The sequence below is a fragment of the Nerophis ophidion genome, linkage group LG09 (assembly GCF_033978795.1).
Source record: "Nerophis ophidion isolate RoL-2023_Sa linkage group LG09, RoL_Noph_v1.0, whole genome shotgun sequence".
Lineage (NCBI taxonomy): Eukaryota > Metazoa > Chordata > Actinopteri > Syngnathiformes > Syngnathidae > Nerophis > Nerophis ophidion.
Window position 1 is genome coordinate 43716956 of NC_084619.1, and position 21275 is coordinate 43738230.

Genomic DNA, 21275 nt, shown 5'->3' on the forward strand with positions numbered 1-21275 from the left:
ATTATTTTGATTATTTTGGGTATAATCATGCTGGCCTACTTCATCCCTGCCTTCACATTGCTGATAACCGCTTAAAACCCTCCTCTTCCTTCCTGTGTCTGCACCCAGAAAATCAAACACATTCCCCTCCTTTGTGTGTCTCTTCAACAAAACACACGCACACACACATGGCATGTCATCGGGACAAAAGGATGACATCACTGTGGAAACAGGCAGGCGCAGTGTAACCATTGGCCAATCAGAGCCCCAAAATACACAAAGCACACAGAAGAGAACTTCCAGATGAATTGCAGTGCAACCAATTAGAGAAGACTGTAAAACACCACTAGCCAAACTTGCAACATAATGTGCAATATTTCATTTGTCTGTTGAGCTTGCATGTGACAAACACCACATTAACAACGGAAAAGGCGGTCCCGTGTTACATTCTGTGTTCTGATGATTCTTGGTTACATTTGTACTTCCGTAATAATAATAATAATATTGTAAAAAGAGAAATACGAGACTAGTTACAGGCAGAACATTGAAACTAGATTTCACGATACCAGAATTTCAGTGATTGATACAGACAACTATGAATTTCTACAACAATACGAAAAAAAAAAACGGAACACTTGTACTTTATAATTTACTACTCTATTTAAGTTTTTCAAAATGTTAATTATTTATTATTGTTCTTCATATCATTTAAATATGGTGGTAGTGTGTAATGTGATTTGTAGTGAAATAGCCAAAAACATGCTATAATATACATTCAAAAAACATACTTTTTAAAAAAATCTGTCCTGTCCAATCACTCAGGCAAATCACATTGTTGATGTAAATGCCTATATCTGCTGTACAGATTTACTTTAGAAAATAGAGTGGGATATTTATTTTGTTGCTTAACGTCAATGAACATTAAGTACTAAAATTGACACAATACCAATAAAATAACAGTTTTGATGATGAATAACAATATTTAAATGTATCATCACAATTAGGATCGCTTTAAATACAACAATACATAACTGTGATGAATAATTATATTGGCAGCAAAACAGGCCCAGAGCATAATAGTACAAACCCTGTTTCCATATGAGTTGGGAAATTATGTTTGATGTAAATATAAACGGAATACAATGATTTGCAAATAATTTTCAACCCATATTCAGTTGAATATGTTACAAAGACAACCTATTTGATGTTCAAACTGATAATTTTTTTTGCAAATAATCATTAACGTTAGAGTTTGATGCCAGCAACACGTGACAAAGAAGTTGGGAAAGGTGGCAATAAATACTGATAAAGTTGAGGAATGCTCATCAAACACTTATTTGGAACATCTCACAGGTGTGCAGGCTAATTGGGAACAGGTGGGTGCCATGATCGGGTATAAAAACAGCTTCCCAAAAAATGCTCAGTCTTTCACAAGAAAGGATGGGGCGAGGTACACCCCTTTGTCCACAACTGCGTGAGCAAATAGTCAAACAGTTTAAGAACAACGTTTCTCAAAGTACAATTGCAAGAAATTTAGGGATTTCAACATCTACATTCCATAATATCATCAAAAGGTTCAGAGAATCTGGAGAAATCACTCAACGTAAGCGGCATGGCCGGAAACCAACATTGAATGACCGTGACCTTTGATCCCTCAGACGGCACTGAATCAAAAACTGACATCAATCTCTAAAGGATATCACCACATGGGCTCAGGAACACCTTCAGAAAACCACTGTCACTAAAAACAGTTGGTCGCTACATCTGTAAGTGCAAGTTAAAGCTCTACTATGCAAAGCGAAAGCCATTTTATTATATTTACACGAAGAGTCGGGTGTGTTTTGAAGTGAAGTGAATTAGTGAAGTGAATTATATTTATATAACGCTTTTCTCTAGTGACTCAAAGCAATTTACACAGTAAAACCCAATATCTAAGTTACATTTAAAGCAGTGTGGGTGGCACTGGGAGCAGGTGGGTAAAATGTCTTGCCCAAGGACACAATAGCAGTGACTAGGATGGCGGAAGCGGGGATCGAACCTGCAACCCTCAAGTTGCTGGCACGGCCATTCTACCAACCGAGCTATACCACCCCACAAAAATAGTGTCCATAGCTTTGTTGGCCAACAAAAATAAACAGGAGTGATACCGCTCACATCAAATCTTCACAGCCTGGGTCAATTCGATGACAAACCATCATAGCTAATATTGATATTATTTTAACACTGATGCAGTTTGCAATTAAATAAAGGAAGAGTGAGTATCCCTGTAAACAAACTAAAGACTGGAAGCCCAATCCCAATACACCCTCTCACCCACTACCACTACAGCCTCGAAATTAATTCAAATGGCGTAGAGCTTTGTAATCCTCAACAAGAAATTGGGAAACCACTTGCTACGTCATTTCATAGTTAACGTTCGGGAACGTAAGCAACTGCATAGTTACGTTTGCACATACGTCTCACGTAGAGTTGGAACGACACCATTATTTTGGTACTGGTAATTAAAAATGTAAACGGTATTACTAACAGTCCTAAATTTTACCGCGGTTTATCATTATACCTTTTACCGTTACATCCCTAGTATGTATGTATGCACTGTATGTATGTACTGTATATTTCTCACAAATCTTCTTTGTGATTTTATTCATTATTAGTATAAACATCGCAGCCTTTTCTCATTATGTTATGCCTTTTTGTTTAATTTTTATATTTTTGCTGAGGGGTTTTCTACAATATGCTTTAAAAATAAATCTGCATTCAGCTAATGGGCTCCTAGATTTCCAGGTGAAATTATTAAAGCAGTGGTGTTAAAAGTGTCGACAAACTACAGAAGAGTGTCTCTTAGCTGTGTTTTCTCAGCACTTATGGAAGTGATAAAGGTTGTTTTGTGCAATTCTGGCGTTTTTTCTTCATGCTATGACAATGCACACTCCCTGGGCTTGTGGTGGCGGATACCTGCTCTCAATCGCATGGCGACTACTTTCATGACCGCACTTATTTGAAAAGCAAATAAATGCATGACAATATGCACCAATTTTTCACTTTTAATAAACTCATTACATACATCCACAAAGTAGCTAATGTACATCACAGATCATTTTTGTCATTTCTTATTCTCTAGCAAACCTGGTGCATTGGTGTGTAATGGAACAGATTTACGCCACACCTACACTTATGCTACACTGCCACACTTTCAATGTGTTTATGAGTGAGGGCAGAGCAGAAGTGCCAAATTCCGATTTGTGACAAGGGTCTACAAATGAATAAAAATATATTGAAATACTGGATCTTTTTTTAAGATGGCAGGCGTTCTTCTTTTTGAATTGACATGGCTTGTCGAGGAAAAAGTGTTGTAGAGTAATCGGTATTGACAATACTGCAAAACGTGTTTTCACATGCAGCATTATCAGTATTGGCTTAAGAAAAAGAAAAATGTGCATATCTAAAATGTACATTTATTTTCTAGTGCATTAATAGGTAAATGAAGATGTTCTTCTATTAATCTACTCTGCGCTATTTTCTACTCCTGCATTCTTATTTAAAGCAAAGCACACACTAATGGTTAGGAGGGAGCATCTTAAAACACGGCAGTCAGTCAAAGAGGCAGTTACACTTCTCACTCACTGATTTAGAGTTGTGATTGTTTGACAAGCAACTAACACACAAAAGAAAAGGAAAAGCTGACTATTTTTAAGGCCCTTTGAATCGATGGCGAATGCTTTTCTTTGCCATGAGTTGGCCACCCCTGGATGGTCAAGTTGATTCTATTGAATTTGTTTTATAATCTCCTGAGAACTAGCAGCCCCTCCAGTAAACGTTTATTTTTGGTCTATTTCTTTTGTCAGAGTTACACATTTCAGAGAAAAATGCCCTGTCATGCAAAAAACAAGTGTCCACTGTAGGGCTGGGCGATATATCGACATACACGATATATCGATATACACGATATATCGCGGGTTTTGTCTTTGTGCGATATAGAAAATGACTATATCGCGATATTCAAGTATACGTTCTCACGCAGTTGTTTTTAGCTGCTGGCATTACACTGCCGTCTCTACTCGCTCTTTCCTGTCTCTCCTTCTCACAGACAGCCAGCACACCTTCTTACATATATCACATACAACGTCATACACCCTCGCGGAGCAGAGAGGTGGCAGTATGGGTAACGTTAGCTGCACGTAAGCGATGATGATACGGAGCTCCGATCCCTCAGGCGGAGCCTTGCGAGTGGTAATACGGGAGAAAGAAGGTGCGAATGAAGGAATAATTAATTCCCAAGAAAAACAGCAGGGCTTCCATCGTCTGGCGGTGGTTTGGCTTCAAGTGGGCATATGTCGAACAGACAACCGTAATTTGTCAAGTGTGGGCCAAAAGTGTCGCTACAAAAAGTAGCATTACTGTTAATATGTAGCATCATTTGAAAAGTCACCAGCTAGAGAATGGGAGTGCTTACTCTGCATTTCAACATCTTAATTTTTTGCCACATACCCACACCATCAAAATGCCGAGGCAAACATTTTCAGATCGACACCGTATAAAAAAAAATAGTCAACAACAGAATTTAATAACGTCCGTAGTAACCTACCACATAGGAAAGGACTAACACTATTTAAATTTCCTATTATGCAGCTCATTTTTTTTTGACAGTTATTGAAATATCTTGTGTGACATAAAGCACAAACGTGCACTTTATGTGTTTTAAACTATTGTAGTGGCATTCTGTACAAAAAATGCACTTTAATTTAGTGTTGTTTTGATATGTCATCTTAGTCGCATCATGCACTAATAGGATGGTTTAAAATGTCTCTGACAATCTTGCACTTTCTGTTTTGAAATGACCTGAATGTTTGTGCCATTCCTTATAACTGTTTAATAAATACGATTTTGGTCAATTGACTTAGTTGTGATTTCCTTCTCTGCATGAAAGTTTAAAATTAGCATATATTAATGCAGTATGAACAAGAATATTTTAACGTAGACACATACAATCATCATACTGGTGTGATAATATGCATCAAGTGTTTATTCAAGGCTAAGGCAAAATATTGAGATATATATTGTGTACAGTGATATGGCCTAAGAATAATGAGATATTAAAAAAAGGCCATATCGCCCAGCCCTAGACCACTGCGGAGAACGCATATTGTAGTACCGTATCTCATCATACATTACATAACACATTATTGAAGGATAGTATTCAAACAGAAAATGTGTCTAAATTGGTCAATTATTAAATGAACTATGTATTGTAGTAACAAAGCAATTTTACCATAAGAAAGACTATCCAATTAGTCTGTTTCAAACATCAAAAATATGAACACAAAACACAATTATCTATATTATTCATATATTATATATATAATATATGTTTTCTATTATTATTATTTTTAATTGTGAACTAACTGTGGTGCTGAATTTCCCCCAGGGATCAATAAAGTACTTTCTATTCTATTCTATTCTATTCTAATTATAAGTATTAATCATTTTACATGGAGACAATTATGTGAAATACAACCCCTGTTTCCATATGAGTTGGGAAATTGTGTTAGATGTAAATACAAACGGAATACAATGATTTGCAAATCCTTTTCAACCCATATTCGATTGAATGCACTACAAAGACAACATATTTGATGTTCAAACTCATAGACTTTTTTTTTTTTTTGCAAATAATAATTAACTTAGAATTTCATGGCTGCAACACGTGCCAAAGTAGTTGGGAAAGGGCATGTTCACCACTGTGTTACATCATATTTTCTTTTAACAACACTCAATATACGTCGGGAACTGACACAACTAATTGTTGAAGCTTTGAAAATGTAATTATTTCCCACTCTTTTGGTTTATGTAGAGCTTCAGTCATTCAACAGTCCGGGATCTCTGCTGTCGTATTTTACGCTTCATAATGCGCCACACATTATCGATAGGAGACAGGTCTGGACTGCAGGCGGGCCAAGAAAGTACCCGCACTTTTTTTTTACGAAGCCACGCTGTTGTAACATGCTGAATGTGGCTTGGCATTGTCTTGCTGAAATAAGCAGGGGCGTCCATGAAAAAGACGGCGCTTAGATGGCAGCATATGTTGTTCGAAAACCTCTATATACCTTTCAGCATTAATGGTGCCTTCACAGATGTGTAAGTTACCCATGCCTTGGGCAATAATGCACCCCCATACCATCACAGATGCTGGCTTTTGAACTTTGCATCGATAACAGTCTGGATGGTTTGCTTCCCCTTTGGTCCGGACGACACAATGTCGAATATTTTCAAAAACAATTTGAAATGTGGACTCGTCAGACCAAAGAACACTTTACCACTTTGCATCAGTCCATCTTAGATGATCTCGGGCCCAGACAAGCCGGCAGCGTTTCTGGATGTTTTTGATAAATGGCTTTCGCTTTGGATAGTAGAGCTTTAACTTGCACGTACAGATTTAGTGACGAACTGTATTTAGTGACAGTGGTTTTCTGAAGTGTTCCTGAGCCCATGTGGTGATATCCTTTAGACATTGATGTCGTTTCTTGATACAGTGCCGTCTGAGGGATCAAAGGTCACGGTCATTCAATGTTGGTTTCCGGCCATGCCGCTTACGTTGAGTGATTTCTCCAGATTCTCTGAACCTTTTGATGATATTATTGACTGTAGATGTTGAAATCCCTAAATTTCTTGCAATTACACTTTGAGAAACGTTGTTCTTAGACTGTTTGACTATTTGCTTACGCAGTTGTGGACAAAGGGGTGTACCTCGCCCCATCCTTTCTTGTGAAAGACTGAGCATTTTTGGGAAGCTGTTTTTATACCCGATCATGGCACCCACCTGTTCCCAATTAGCCTGCACACCTGTGGGATGTTCCAAATAAGTGTTTGATGAGCATTCCTCAACTTTATCAGTATTTATTGCCACCTTTCCCAACTTCTTTGTCACGTGTTGCTGGCATCAAATTCTAAAGTGAATGATTGTTTGCAAAAAAGAAATGTTTATCAGTTTGAACATCAAATATGTTGTCTTTGTAGCATATTCAACTGAATATGGGTTGAAAATTATTTGCAAATCATTGTATTCCGTTTATATTTACATCTAACAAAATTTCCCAACCCATATGGAAACAGGGTTTGGACATATACACGATAATGAAATGTATAAATGACCCAACATTATGAGTGGAGAATGGAGGTGGGGCTAAGCACAGAGAGATCATGTTTGTACTTTGCTACTGTTTATTTCTTGAGTTCAATAGTGTTTGTCGCCTTCTTTATCAAAGTGTTGACACTCAAAACTAGGGGTGGGCGATATATCAATTAATTCGATATATCGCGGGTTTGTCTCTGTGCGACATAGAAAATGACTATATCGAGTATACGTTCCCACGCACTTGCTTTTAGCTCCGGGCATTACACTGCATGCGTTTCTCGCTCTTTCTTGTCTCTCCTTCTCACAGAGACTTAAAACAAGCGCACCTTCTTACACACGTCACGTGTGCAACGTCACACGCCCTCCCCCAAGCAGAGAAGTAGCGACATGGGTAACATTAGCTGTGATGCTAATGGTGTGGTGCAGGTGGTAATACGAAAAAGAGAAGGTGCGAATCTGGTAACAAATGGAGGAAGAATTAATTCCCAAGAACAACAGCACGGGGTGCGTTGTCTCGCGGTGGTTTGGTTTCAAGCGGGAATATGTTCAACATTTATGCGGCAGAAGCGTTGTTACAAAAAGTAGCAGCACTGCTAATTTGTAGCATCATTTGAAAAGTCACCCGCTAGAGAATGAAGAGTGCGTCAAACTGTGAATTTCAACATCTCCGTTCGGTGCCACACCCACAAAATGCGAAAGCAACTATTTCCACATTAACACCATAGGACATATACTATTTGATACGCATCTCATTTTTATTTGACACTTATTGAAATATCTTGTGTGACATAACGCACAAAAGTGCACTTTATTTGTTTTTAACTTTTGTAGTGGCATTCTGTACAAAAAGTGCACTTTAATTTAGTGTTGTTTTTATGTCTTCTTAGTCGCATCATGCACAAAAGTGCACTAATAACTTGTTTTAAAATGTCTCTGACAATCTTGCACTTTCTGTTTTGAAATGACATGAATTTTTGTGCCACTGCTTAATAACTATTTTATAAATACACTTTTGGTAAATTGAGTTAGTTGTGATTTCCCTCTCTGCATGAAAGTATAAAATGAGCATATATTAATGCAGTATGAACAACAATGTTTTAATTTGGACACATAGAATCTTCATACTGCTGTGATTATATTACATCAAGTGTTAATTCAACGCTAAGGCAAAATATGTGTATATCTTGGATCGCGATATGGCCTAAAAATATCGAAATATTTAAAAAAGGCCATATCGCCCAGCTTTACTCACAACTTTCTTTTGCAGTCGTACTCAATGCAAAATGTACAACGACTGAATGCAATTCTTTGTTTATACGGTTCATTCCACGGAATGATTTGCGGGAAAATACTTTTGTTGCACGTGATGTTCAGAGATACAATAACCAAGAACATATACGATGGGGAAAACTAGGCACAGATATTCATTGGGGACGGCGTGGGACAGTTGGGAGAGTGCCCGTGCCAGCAACCTGAGGGTTCCTGGTTCAACCCACACCTTCTATGAACCTCGCCACATCCGTTTTGTCGTTGAGCAAGAAACTTCACACTTGCTCCTGATGGGTCGTGGTTAGGGTCTTGCCTGGCAGCTCCTGCCATCAGTGTGTGAATGTGTGTGTGAGTGGGTGAATTTGGAAATAGTGTCAAACCCCTTTGAGTACCTTGAAGGCAGAAAAGTGCTCTACAAGTATAACCCATTTACCATTTACCATTGAAAAGCAAAGAACATTTTAAATGATAAATGGGTTGTATTTGTATAGCGCTTTTCTACGTACAAGGTACTCAAAGCGCATTGACATTACTTCCACATTTACCCATTCACACACACATTCACACACTGATGGAGGGAGCTGCCATGCAAGGCGCTAAGGGTGAAGTGTCTTGCTCAGGACACAACGGACATGACGAGGTTGGTACTAGGTGGGGGTTGAACCAGGGACCCTCGGGTTGCGCACGGCCACTCTCCCACTGCGCCACGCCGTCCCTCCCTTTAAAATCTTTCTAACGATTATTTAAGAAAATGTATGTATGTGTATATATATTGGGAAATTTAACTGTGGTGAAGCGATTGCGATAGAGTTGGCTTACTTGCGGAAATGCATGTATGCTTGTGTTTGTCTCAGTGTTTGTTATCCTGATTACATGCGCACATACACACCCATGTAACTAGCATCACCTTATAAGCAGCTTCCCTCATGAATTGTTTTGCAGGCATTTTCCAGATGGCAGGAACAGTAATGACCCATCTGACATCATTGTTGTCAAACTCACAACCAGTCTGATCACTCAGCTCCTGCAGAAAGAGAATCAGACACACCTGTCAGAATAGTTTACTGAAGATACAAGTTGTGTGTTTGAATATGGTAAAACTGTGGACACGGTAGGTACATTGCTTGAGAAAAAAAATTTATAAATAAAATCCATCCATTTTCTACCGCTTGTCCCTTTTGGGGTCGCTGGAGCCTATCTCAGATGCATTCGGGCGGACGGCGGTTTTACACCCTGGACATGTCGCCACATCATCGCAGGGTCAACACGGATAGGCACACAACATTCACACTCACATTCACACACTAGGGTCAATTTAGGGTTGCAAATCAACCTATCCCCAGGTGCATGTCTTTGGAGGTGGGAGGAAGCCGGAGTACCCGGAGGGAACCCACGCAGTCACGGGGAGAACATTCAAACTCCACACAGAAAGATCCCGAGCCTGGGATTGAACCCAGGACTTCTCAGGACCTTTGTATTGTGAGGCAGATGCACTAACCCCTCTTACACCGTGCTGCCCTTATCAATAAAATATTGATAGTAATCAAAATAATAATTTTATATATATATATATATATATATATATATATATATATATATATATATATATATATATATATATATATATATATATATATACATATATATATATATATATATATATACATGCATACATTTACATACACATATACATGTACACAGCCCTGCGATGAGGTGGCGACTTGTCCAGGGTGTACTCCGCCTTCCGACCGATTGTAGCTGAGATAGGCACGACCTATCTCACGACCCCAAGAGGGAATAAGCTGTAGAAAATGGATTGATGGCTAGATACATGTACGCATATGCATACAGTCGGGGTCAAAAGTTTACATACACTTGTGAAAGGCATAATGAGTTTGCAATCATTTCTACAACTCTTATTTTTTGTGAGAGAGTGATTGGAGCACATACTTGTTTGTCACAAAAAACATTCATGAAGTTTTGTTCTTTTATGAATTTTTTATGGGTCAACTGAAAATGTGATTAAATCTGCTGGGTCAAAAGTATACATACAGAAATGTTAATATTTGGTTACATGTACTCTCTGTAAAGCACCAGTTCCATTGGCAGCAAAACAGGCCCAGAGCATAATAGTACAAACCCTGTTTCCATATGAGTTGAGAAATCAGTTAGATTTAAATACAAACGGAATACAATGATTTGCAAATCATTTTCAAACCATATTCAGTTGAATATGCTACAAAGACAACATATTTGATGTACAAAATGATAAGCATTTTTTTTTTTTGTAAAAATCATGAATTTAAAATTTGATGCCAGCAACACGTGACAAAGAAATTGGGAAAGGTGGCAATAAATACTGATAAAGTTGAGGAATGCTCATCAAAAACTTATTGGGAAGATCCCACAGGTGTGCAGGCTAATTGGGAACAGGTGGGTGCCATGATTGGGTATAAAAACAGCTTCCCAAAAAATGCTCAGTCTTACGCAAGAAAGGATGGGGCGAGGTACACCCCTTTGTCCACAACTGCGTGAGCAAATAGTCAAACAGTTTAAGAACAACGTTTCTCAAAGTGCAATTGCAAGAAATGTAGGGATTTCAACATCTACGATCCATAATATCATCAAAAGGTTCAGAGAAATCACTCCACTCAAGCGGCATGGCCAGAAACCAACAATGAATGACCGTGACCTTCGATCCTTCAGACGGCAGTGTATCAAAAACAGACAAAAATGTTTAAAGGATATCACCACTATGGGCTCAGGAACACTTCAGAAAACCACGTCACTACATCTTTAAGTGCAAGTTAAAGCTCTACTATGCAAAGCGAAAGCCACTGGCTTTTCTGGGCCCGAGATCATCTAAGATGGACTGATGCAAATTGGAAAAGTGTTCTGTGGTCTGACGAGTCCACATTTCAAATTGTTTTTGGAAATATTCGTGTCATCCGGACCAAAGGGGAAGCGAACCATCCAGACTGTTACTGACGCAAAGTTCAAAAGCCAGCATCTGTGATCGAATGGGGGTGCATTAGTGCCCAAGGCAACGGGTAACTTACACATCTGTGAGGGCACCATTAGTGCTGAAAGGTACATACAGGTTTTGGAACAACATATGATGCCATCTAAGCGCTGTTTTTTTCATGGAACCCCCTGCTTATTACAGCAAGACAATGCCAAGCCACATTCAGCACGTGTTACAACAGCGTGGCTTTGTAAAAAAAGTGTGGGTACTTTCCTGGCCCGCCTGCAGTCCAGACCTGTCTCCCATCAAATAATGTGTGGCGCATTATGAAGCGTAAAATACGACAGCGGAGACCCCGGACTGTTGAACGACTGAAGCTCTACATAAAACAAGAATGAGAAAGAATTCCATTTTCAAAGCTTCAACGATTAGTTTCGTCAGTTCCCAAATGTTTATTGAGTGTTGTTAAAAGAAAAGGTGATGTAACACAGTGGTAAACATGCCCTTTCCCTACTACTTTGGCACGTGTTACAGCCATGAAATTCTAAGTTAATTGTCATTTGCAAAAAAAAAAATAACATTTATGAGTTTGAACATCAAATATCTTGTCTTTTTAGTGCATTCAATAGAATACGGGTTGAAAAGGATTTGCAAATCATTGTATTCTGTTTATATTTACATCTAACACAATTTCTCAACTCATATGGAAACAGGGTTTGTACCACCACCATGCTTGACGGTAGGTTAGGTGTTCCTGGTATTAAAGGCCTCACCTTTTATCCTCCAAACATATTGCTGGGTATTGTGGCTAAACAGTTAAATTTTTGTTTCATCTGACCACAGAACTTTCCTCCAGAAGGTATTATCTTTGTCCATGTGATGTCTACTGAAACAAAAAGTTAGCTGTCTTTAATCCCAGGAACACCATCCTTACCGTCAAGCATGGAGGTTGTACTTTTATGGTCTTGGCCTGTTTTGCTGCCAGTTGACCTGGTGCTTTACAGATGGTAAATAGGACAGTGAAAAAGGAGAATTACCTATAACTGCTTAAAGACAACACAGTTGGGCACAGTTGGGTGTTCCAACAGGATAATGACCCCAAACACACGTCAAAAGTGGTAAAGGAATGGCTAAATCATGTTTTAGAATGGCCTTCCCAAAGTCCTGACTTAAAGGTGTAGACAATTCTGAAGAAACAAGTCAATGTCAGAAAACCAACAAATTTAACTGAACTGCACCAATTTTGTCACGAGGAGTGGTCAATATATATATATATATATATATATATATATAGATATATACAATTTGTTGGTTTTCTGAAATTGACATGTACATATATATATATATATATATATATATATATATATATATATATATATATATACATACATATACATATATATAGTCATGGTCAAAAGTAAACATACAGCAAAGTTAAAATGTGGTTGCATGTTCCTTGGCAACTTTCAGTGTAATACGGTGCTTTTGGTAGCCATCCACAAGCTCCTGGAAAGATTCTGGTTGCAATTTTGACCATATATATATATATATATATATATATATATATATATATATATATATATATATATATATATATATATATATATATATATATACATATATATACACATATATATATATACATATATATATATACATATATACATATATATATATATATATATATATATATATGTGTATACATATAAATATATATATAGACACTAATACAAATGCCGTTTCCATATGAGTTGGGAAATTGTGTTAGATGTAAATATAAACGGAATAAAATGATTTGCAAATAGTTTTCAACCCATATTCAATTGAATATTGAATTCACTACAAAGACAAGATATTTGATGTTCAAACTCATAAACTTTTTCTTTGCAAATAATAATTAACTTAGAATTTCATGGCTGCAACACGTGCCAAAGTAGTTGGGAAAGGGCATGTTCACCACTGTGTTACATCACATTTTCTTTTAACAACACTCAATAAACGTTCGGGAACCGAGGAAACTAATTGTTGAAGCTTTGAAAGTGGAATTCTTTCCCATTCTTGTTTTACGTAGAGCTTTAGTCGTTCAACAGTCCGGAGTCTCAGCTGGCGTATTTTACGATTCATAATGCGCCATACATTTTCGATGGGAGACATGTCTGGACTGCAGGCGGGCCAGGAAAGTACCCGCACGCTTTTACTACAAAGCCACGCTGTTGTAACACGTGGCTTGGCATTGTTTTGCTGAAACAAGCACGGGCGTCCATGATAACGTTGCTTGGGTGACAACATATGTTGCTCCAAAACCTGTATGGACCATTCAGCATTAATGGTGCCTTCACAGATGTATAAGTTACCCATGCCTTAGGCACTAATACACCCTCATACCATCACAGATGCTGGCTTTTGAACTTTGCGCCTATAACAATCCGTATGGTTATTTTCCTCTCTGTTCTGGAGGACACCACGTCTACAGTTTCCAAATATAATTTGAAATGTGGACTCGTCAGACCACAACACTTTACCACTTTACATCAGTCCATCTCAGATGAGCTCGGGCCCAGAGAAGCCGGCGGCGTTCCTGTGTGTTGTTGATAAATGGCTTTCGCTTTGCATAGTAGAGTTTTAACTTGCACTTACACATGTAGCGACCAACTGCAGTTACTGACAGTGGTTTTATGAAGTGTTCCTGAGCCCATGGGGTGATATCCTTTACACACTGATGTCGGTTTCTGATGCAGTACCGCCTGAGGGATCAAAGGTCTGTAATATCATCGCTTACGTGCAGTGATTTCTCCAGATTCTCTGAACGTTTTGATGATTTTACGGACCGTAGGTAGTAAAATCCTTAAATTCCTTGCAATAGCTCGTTGAGAAATGTTGTTCTAAAAATGTTCGACAATTTGCTTACAAATTGGTGACCCTCGCCCCATCCTTGTTTGTGAATTACTTAGCATTCAATGGAGGCTACTTTTATACCCAATCATGGCACCCACCTGTTCCCAATTAGCCTGCACACCTCTGGGATGTTCCAAATAAGTGTTTGATGAACATTCCTCAACTTAATCAGTATTAATTGCCACCTTTCCCAACTTCTTTGTCACATGTTGCTGGCATCAAATTATAAAGTTAATGATTATTTGCAAAAAAAAATTTTCATCAGTTTTAACATCAAATATGTTGTCTTTGTAGCATATTCAACTGGATATGGGTTGAAAATGATTTGCAAATCATTCTATTCCGTTTATATTTACATCTAACACAATTTCCCAACTCATATGGAAACGGGGTTTGTATATGAAGATGAGGTAGATCACCTTAACTTGGTCATTTCAAAAGTAGCTCACCTGCTGAAAACGTGTGGGCACCCCTGCTGTAAACAATACTCAAGTGATATTTTTCTTTGTGTTGTTGTTTTTTTTTATTACAAAACCCTTTTTTCGATTATTTTTGTTATTGTTTACAAAGTCAAGAAGGCCAAACAATCAGATTGTATTGTAGACCCAAAATTTTAATAGGAAATCTCCAATAATAATAATGATAACAGCATTGAATATGTCAAACAGTACTTTACCTTCAGCGCTTGCTCCTTAAAGAAGGCCAGTGCATAAGCAAAAATGTCTAAAGCCTTCACGCGCTTCCCATTGGCTGCCTGGAGGTCTGTATTGATGGACAGGTTCTGTAATGATGATACAGTTAGTAACATCAACACTATGTTATTGATATCGTTACACCACATTTTAACATTGTAAGGTGCATGATTGAGTTGGAATAAAGTGAAAGACTTACATTATGGAGTTAGTTATTAAAAGTAATATCTACCTTAACAAGACATACCTTACTTTGTAAAAAATAATATTTACTCTAACATGACACTCACAACAAATTATTTAGATTATGATATATTTTTTGGGGGGGTTTATTTGCCTAACTTACTGCTGTAGTATGGAGCTTCATTTTGAATTTCTCCAAGTAGAGCCAGTGTTTGGACTCGCTGGGGTCCAGGTCGTGATAAAAGTCACGTGCCGCATAGCCAAAACTGTGAAACTTTCTGTCCGGAGTCAGCAAGATTGTGGTTGGGGTCTTCTGGTTGGACACGCCAGGATCTCCACCCTCCCATCGCCTGGAGAATAAAGTGAATATTATCATGATGTTACTTGAAGGAAGAATTACTACTTGTGAAATTAAGATAGAGGATAACTTCCTGGTGTAATGTTTGCAGCACTTGACCTAAAATAGACATTTCATGATTTCAACCTCATTCTAGTCACCTGCGGAATATATTGTCATCTCATGTTATCCATTATCTATTCCAAAAAAGACAGGGAAGGAATTTGGAGCTTCTACATAGCGCTATGCCCTGCCGGTGTCTCAGAGCAAAGATCTTGCAAAGCTGTTCCATCGTGATAACAAAATCCAGATTAGAATGAGCGAAAACAAATTTAAACGTTTCACTCTGATTTTCAATTGTCTGGTCCTCAAACTGATCATACCTTTGTCTTGCAGAGCACATAGCATCTCCAAGTTGTTTGAGATTTTGTTCAGAAACCACAAAAGTCTAAGTGCACACAGCTATGCCCATTCTTTAAATAATTTGTGGCAGCTTTGGGGTACGTTGAATGGCTGCCATTATCTCCTAATATTCTATAGACCAGAGTAATGCTTAAATCAGAAGATGTCCTGTTATCACGACTCTTCTCTTAAGGGTGATTCGTGTGTCCAAACGTCAGGACATGCAGGTTCCAACAAAACCTAGCTTCTTTTTGAGAAGATCTTGTCAAATTCGTTGAGAGGAGGGTTGATCAATTCCATTGTTTAAATTTTGGACAGCAGGGCAAACATCGGGTTAGGGCTGGGCGATATTGGCTTTCATTAATATCGCTTTATTTTTATGCCATATTGCGATATACGATATATATTACAATATTTTGCCTTGGCCTTAAATGAACACTTGATGCATATAATCACAGCAGTATGATGATTCTATGTGTCTTCATTAAAACATTCTTCTTCATACTGCATTCATATATGCTATTTTTAAACTTTCATGCAGAGAGGGAAATCACAACTAAGTCAATTGACCAAAACTGTATTCATTAAATACTTTTCATTCTCTCACGGGTGACTTTTTAAATGAAAGAACAAATTAATAGTGTTGCTACCTTTTTGTAGTAACACTTCTTCTGCATACTTTGCATTGATTGATTGATACTTTTATTAGTAGATTGCACAGTACAGTGCATATTCCGTACAATTGACCACTAAATGGTAACACCCGAATAAGTTTTTCAACTTGTTTAAGTCGGGGTCCACGTTAATCAATTCATAGTACAAATATGTACTATCAGCATAACACAGTCATCACACCGGTTAATCATCATAGAATATACATTGAACAGCATATTGCTGTTGTCTGCTGAATATCTCCCCACTTGAAGCCAAACCACCGCCAAATGATGAACCCCTTGCTCTTTATGCTGGGCTTTTATTGTTCTTCCTCCATTTGTGATAAGTTTCGCACCATCTCTCTGTCTCTGATCGGCGAGAACTATGACGCTAAACTCGCGAGAGTATGTGACGTATGTAAGAAGGCGGGCTTGTTTTCCGTATCTGTCAGAATTAGAGACGAGGAGTGAGAGAGAAACGCCTGTTGTGTAAAGCCTGCGGCTAAAAGCAACTCGACCTGCCTCAGCTAACGTTAGCCATGCTTTAGCCATGTTTTAGCCATGCTAACGTTAGCTCTCGGCTAGAGCGTGTGACGCTACATGCGCGACAGTATGTGAAGTATGTAAGAAGGCGGGCTTATTTTACGTCTCTGTGAGAAGGACAGACGAGGAGTGAGACACGCCAATAATGTAATGCACGCAGCTTACAGCAATGGTGTGAGAACATTTAATCGAATATTACGATATAGTCATTTTCTATGTCGCACAGAGACAAACCTGCGATATATCGTATATTTCGATATATCGCCCAGCCCTGCATAGGATTCAAAAATGTCAAGACAGGACGAGACAAATAAGCAAAAGCAGGAGAAATAAAATAAAGGGAAGGAAAGCCTCTGCCTTCATTGAGAACCAGACAGAAAAAAACCCTAGTGCTGACACATTTTGTCCCTGCTTTGGATACTTTGTATATAGAAGTAATATGCAACTATAATTGCAAATTATACACTATAAATACAGTTACAATGAGGTACATAAGATATTTACAGTTTCTAGAAAGAAGAAGATCTTATTCAATCGTACCCCTTTTCCATTTCCTAACAGTTTCTAACACTTTTTTAACGTCCTGTGGTCAATCTGTACCAAAAACAAACAGAGAGAGACAGCTTGATAGATATTGTTGAACTGACTGTTGCACAACCGACTCGCAAAAGTAAAGGTGCTGTACATACCAGCTGATATTATCAATCCATTCCATCTCTACAATAAGCAAACATTTTTAAGTTATGCAGGAACTTCAGCAATAACTAACGTTAACTCATTTCCTGAAAGCTGAGATATCACAGGACCTAATTGGACAGTTCTTGTTGGAATCAAGAAGATTATTCACAGTCTGTAAAACTGAGTTTGTTGCTGACATTTTTCTAGACTACCAAATAACAGGAAAGACAAAGACAAGTATAGGTCAGCTTTTAATAACAGACAATCTCATTGATTGTTATCTCTACATACAAGGCTAGCTTTCTGTGCATGCTCATTTGAATGATTATGTATTTTATCAACAGCTGATAGATGTTTGTTCTATAGACTCAGGAATGTAACACACTAGCACACCCTTCCCCCTATCCAAAAATTCCTTGGTGAAAAAAAGAGCTGCTGTCTACTTTCCACGTCTCTTTTTCCAGCTGGGGTTAGGGTCTATTTTCACATGAATATACATCCATCCATCCATTTTCTACCGCTTATTCCCTTCTGGGGTCGCTGGCGCCTATCTCAGCTACATGTTTTATTTATTTATTTGTCAGCATATTGAGGAAAGAACTTGCAAAGACAAAATTCTGGAGGCAATTTCTAATGGCTGTAATATGAACATTAGCAATGCCTGGAACAGTGTTTTTCAACCACTACTTTTTTTTAACCATTACAACCACCAGTGTGCCGTGAGATACAGTCTGGTGTGCCGTGGGAGATTATCTAATTTCACCTATTTGGGTAAAAAATATTTTTTGCAAACCAGTAATTATAATCCGCAAATAATGTGCCGTTGTTGAGTGTCTGTACTGTCTGGGTTGTTGAGTGTCTGTACTGTCTGGAGATCGGCAGACTTACCACATCATACTATTCCATATCAGAAGGTGGCAACAGGTAGAGAATTGCTTTGTAGATGTTGGAAACAGCGGGGGGCAGTGTGCAGGTAAAAAGGTACCTAATGCTTAAACCAAAAATAAACAAAAGGTGAGCGCCCCTAAGAAAATGCATTGAAGTTGAGGGAAGGCAATGCAGAACGAAACTAAAACTGAACAAGGCTACCAACTAAACAGAAACAGAATTCTGGACGACATCAAAGACTTACTGTGGAGCAAAGACGGCTTCCACAATGTACATCCGAACATGACATGACACTCAACAAGGTCCCCACAAAGAAGGATAAAAACAACAGAAATATTCTTGATTGCTAAACAAAGCAGGTGTAGGGAATAGCGGTCAAGGAAGACATGAAACTGTGACAGGAAAAAAACAAATTAAGAGAAAAAGCCACCAAAATAGGAGCACATAGACAAAAACTAAAACAATACACACAGGAAAACAGCAAAAAACTCAAAATAGGTCATGGCGTGATGTGACCCGTCGTGACAGTACACCTACTTTGAGACAAGAGCTATTTGTATGCATGCTTGTTTTCCAACAATAACGAGAACTACTTTTTATTGTCTTTATCAGCTGCTGAGTTAAATTGTTTTATGTTTTGTGCAGGTGGTGTGCCTCTGCAATTTTTCGATTAAGGAAATGTGCCTTGGCTCAAAAAAGGTGATAAACACTGGCCTAGGAGATTAAAATCACAGCCTTATGGATAATAATAATACCTCTTAAATGTACTGCTTGTGGATTAAACAAACCACAACAGAGCTAAGAGCAACGCCAAGAATGTAAAAAACTGCAGGAGTTGTAACCTAACCACCTGTCAGCTGCTGAGATAGAAATGGTTAACCACTAACACTGCATTCCATTTGCTCAGAGGATGGAAGTCGGAGCTGGTAATGACAACACTGCAGGTTCACCGCACGCACGCACGCACGCACGCACACACACACACACACACACACACACACACGCACATTAGGGGTGTGGGAAAAAATCGATTCGAATACGTTGTGCGATTCAGAATCGATTCTCTTTTTTTTTTTTTAATCTATTTTATTTTATTTTTTTAATCAATCCAACAAACCACTACACAGCAATACCATAACAATGCAATCCGATTACAAAACCAAACCTGACCCAGCAACACTCAGAACTGCAATAAACAGAGCAATTGAGGAGACACAAACACGACACAGAACAAACCAAAAGTAGTGAAACAAAAATGAATATTATTAACAACAGTATCAATATTAGTTATAATTTCAGCATAGCAGTGATTAAAAATCCCTCATTGACATTATCATTAGACATTTATAAAAAATACAAAATAAAAGAACAAAAGTGTTACAGTGGCTTACACTTGCATCGCATGTCATAAGCTTGACAACACACTGTGTCCAATGTTTTCACAAAGATAAAATAAGTCATATTTTTGGTTTGTTTAATAGTTAAAAGAAATTGACATTATTGCTATCAGTTGATAAAACATTATCGTTTACAATTATAAAAGCTTTTTTGTTTTTAAATCACTACTCTGCTAGCATGTCAGCAGACTGGGGTATATCCTGCTGAAATCCTATGTATTGAATGAATACGGAATCGTTTTGAATCGGAAAAATATTGTTTTTGAATCGAGAATTTTGTTGAATCGAAAAAAATCGATATATTATCGAATCCTGACCCCACTAATCAATATTGAATCGAATCGTGGGACACCCAAAGACTCGCAGCCCTAATACGTATACATATAAATATACATAGGGATGGACGATAGGGAGGGCATCACGGAGGCAGAGGGGTTAGTGCGTCTGCCTCACAATATGAAGGTCCTGAGTAGTCTGGGGTTCAATTCTGACCTCGGTATCTTTCTGTGTGGAGTTTGTATGTCCTCCCCGTAAATGCGTGGGTTCCCTTCGGGTACTCCGGCTTTCTCCCACTTCCAAAGACATGCACCTGGGGATAGATTGATTGGCAACACTAAATTGGCCCGAGTGTGTGAATGTGAGTGTGAATGTTGTCTGTCTATCTGTGTTAGCCCTGCGATGAGGTGGCGACATGTCCGCCCGATTGTAGCTGAGATAGGCACCGGCGCCCCCCGCGACCCCAGCGGGAATAAGCGGTAGGAAATGGATGGATGGATGGATGGATGGACGATAGGGCCTTTTATTAATATCTCAATATTTTTGGGTCATGTCATGATGCACGATATATATCGCAATATTTTGCCTTAGCCTTGAATGAACACTTGATACATATAACCACAGCAGTATGATGATTCTATGTGTCTATATTAAAACATTCTTGTTCATACTGCATTAATATATGTTCATTTTAAACTTCCATGCAGAGAAGGACATCACAACTAAGTCAATTTAGCAAAACTGTATTTATTAAATAGTTATTAGGCAGTGGCAAAAACATTCATGTCATTTGCCAACAGAAAGTGCAAGATAGTCAGAGACATTTTAAAACAAGCTATTAGTGCACTTATGTGAATAATGTAACTTACATGACATATCAAAACAACACTAAATTAAAGTGCACTTTTTGTACAGAATGCCACTACAATAGAAGAATAAAGTGCACTTTTGTGCATGATGTCACACAAGATATTTTAAAAACTTTT

General features: G+C 38.1%; 1 protein-coding gene across 8 annotated transcripts in view; it reads right to left on the minus strand.

Annotated features, from left to right (window-relative positions):
• hspa12a (heat shock protein 12A) overlaps positions 1-21275 on the minus strand; it is a 143326-nt gene that overhangs the window by 48554 nt on the left and 73497 nt on the right. For all 8 annotated transcript variants that reach the window (XM_061911033.1, XM_061911037.1, XM_061911034.1 and 5 more), the window contains 3 exons: positions 15279-15465; positions 14917-15021; positions 9288-9404 (listed from right to left, as the gene is read on the minus strand). In XM_061911033.1, the coding sequence (XP_061767017.1) occupies positions 9288-9404; positions 14917-15021; positions 15279-15465 (409 nt within the window). The remainder of the gene's footprint in view (positions 1-9287; positions 9405-14916; positions 15022-15278; positions 15466-21275) is intronic.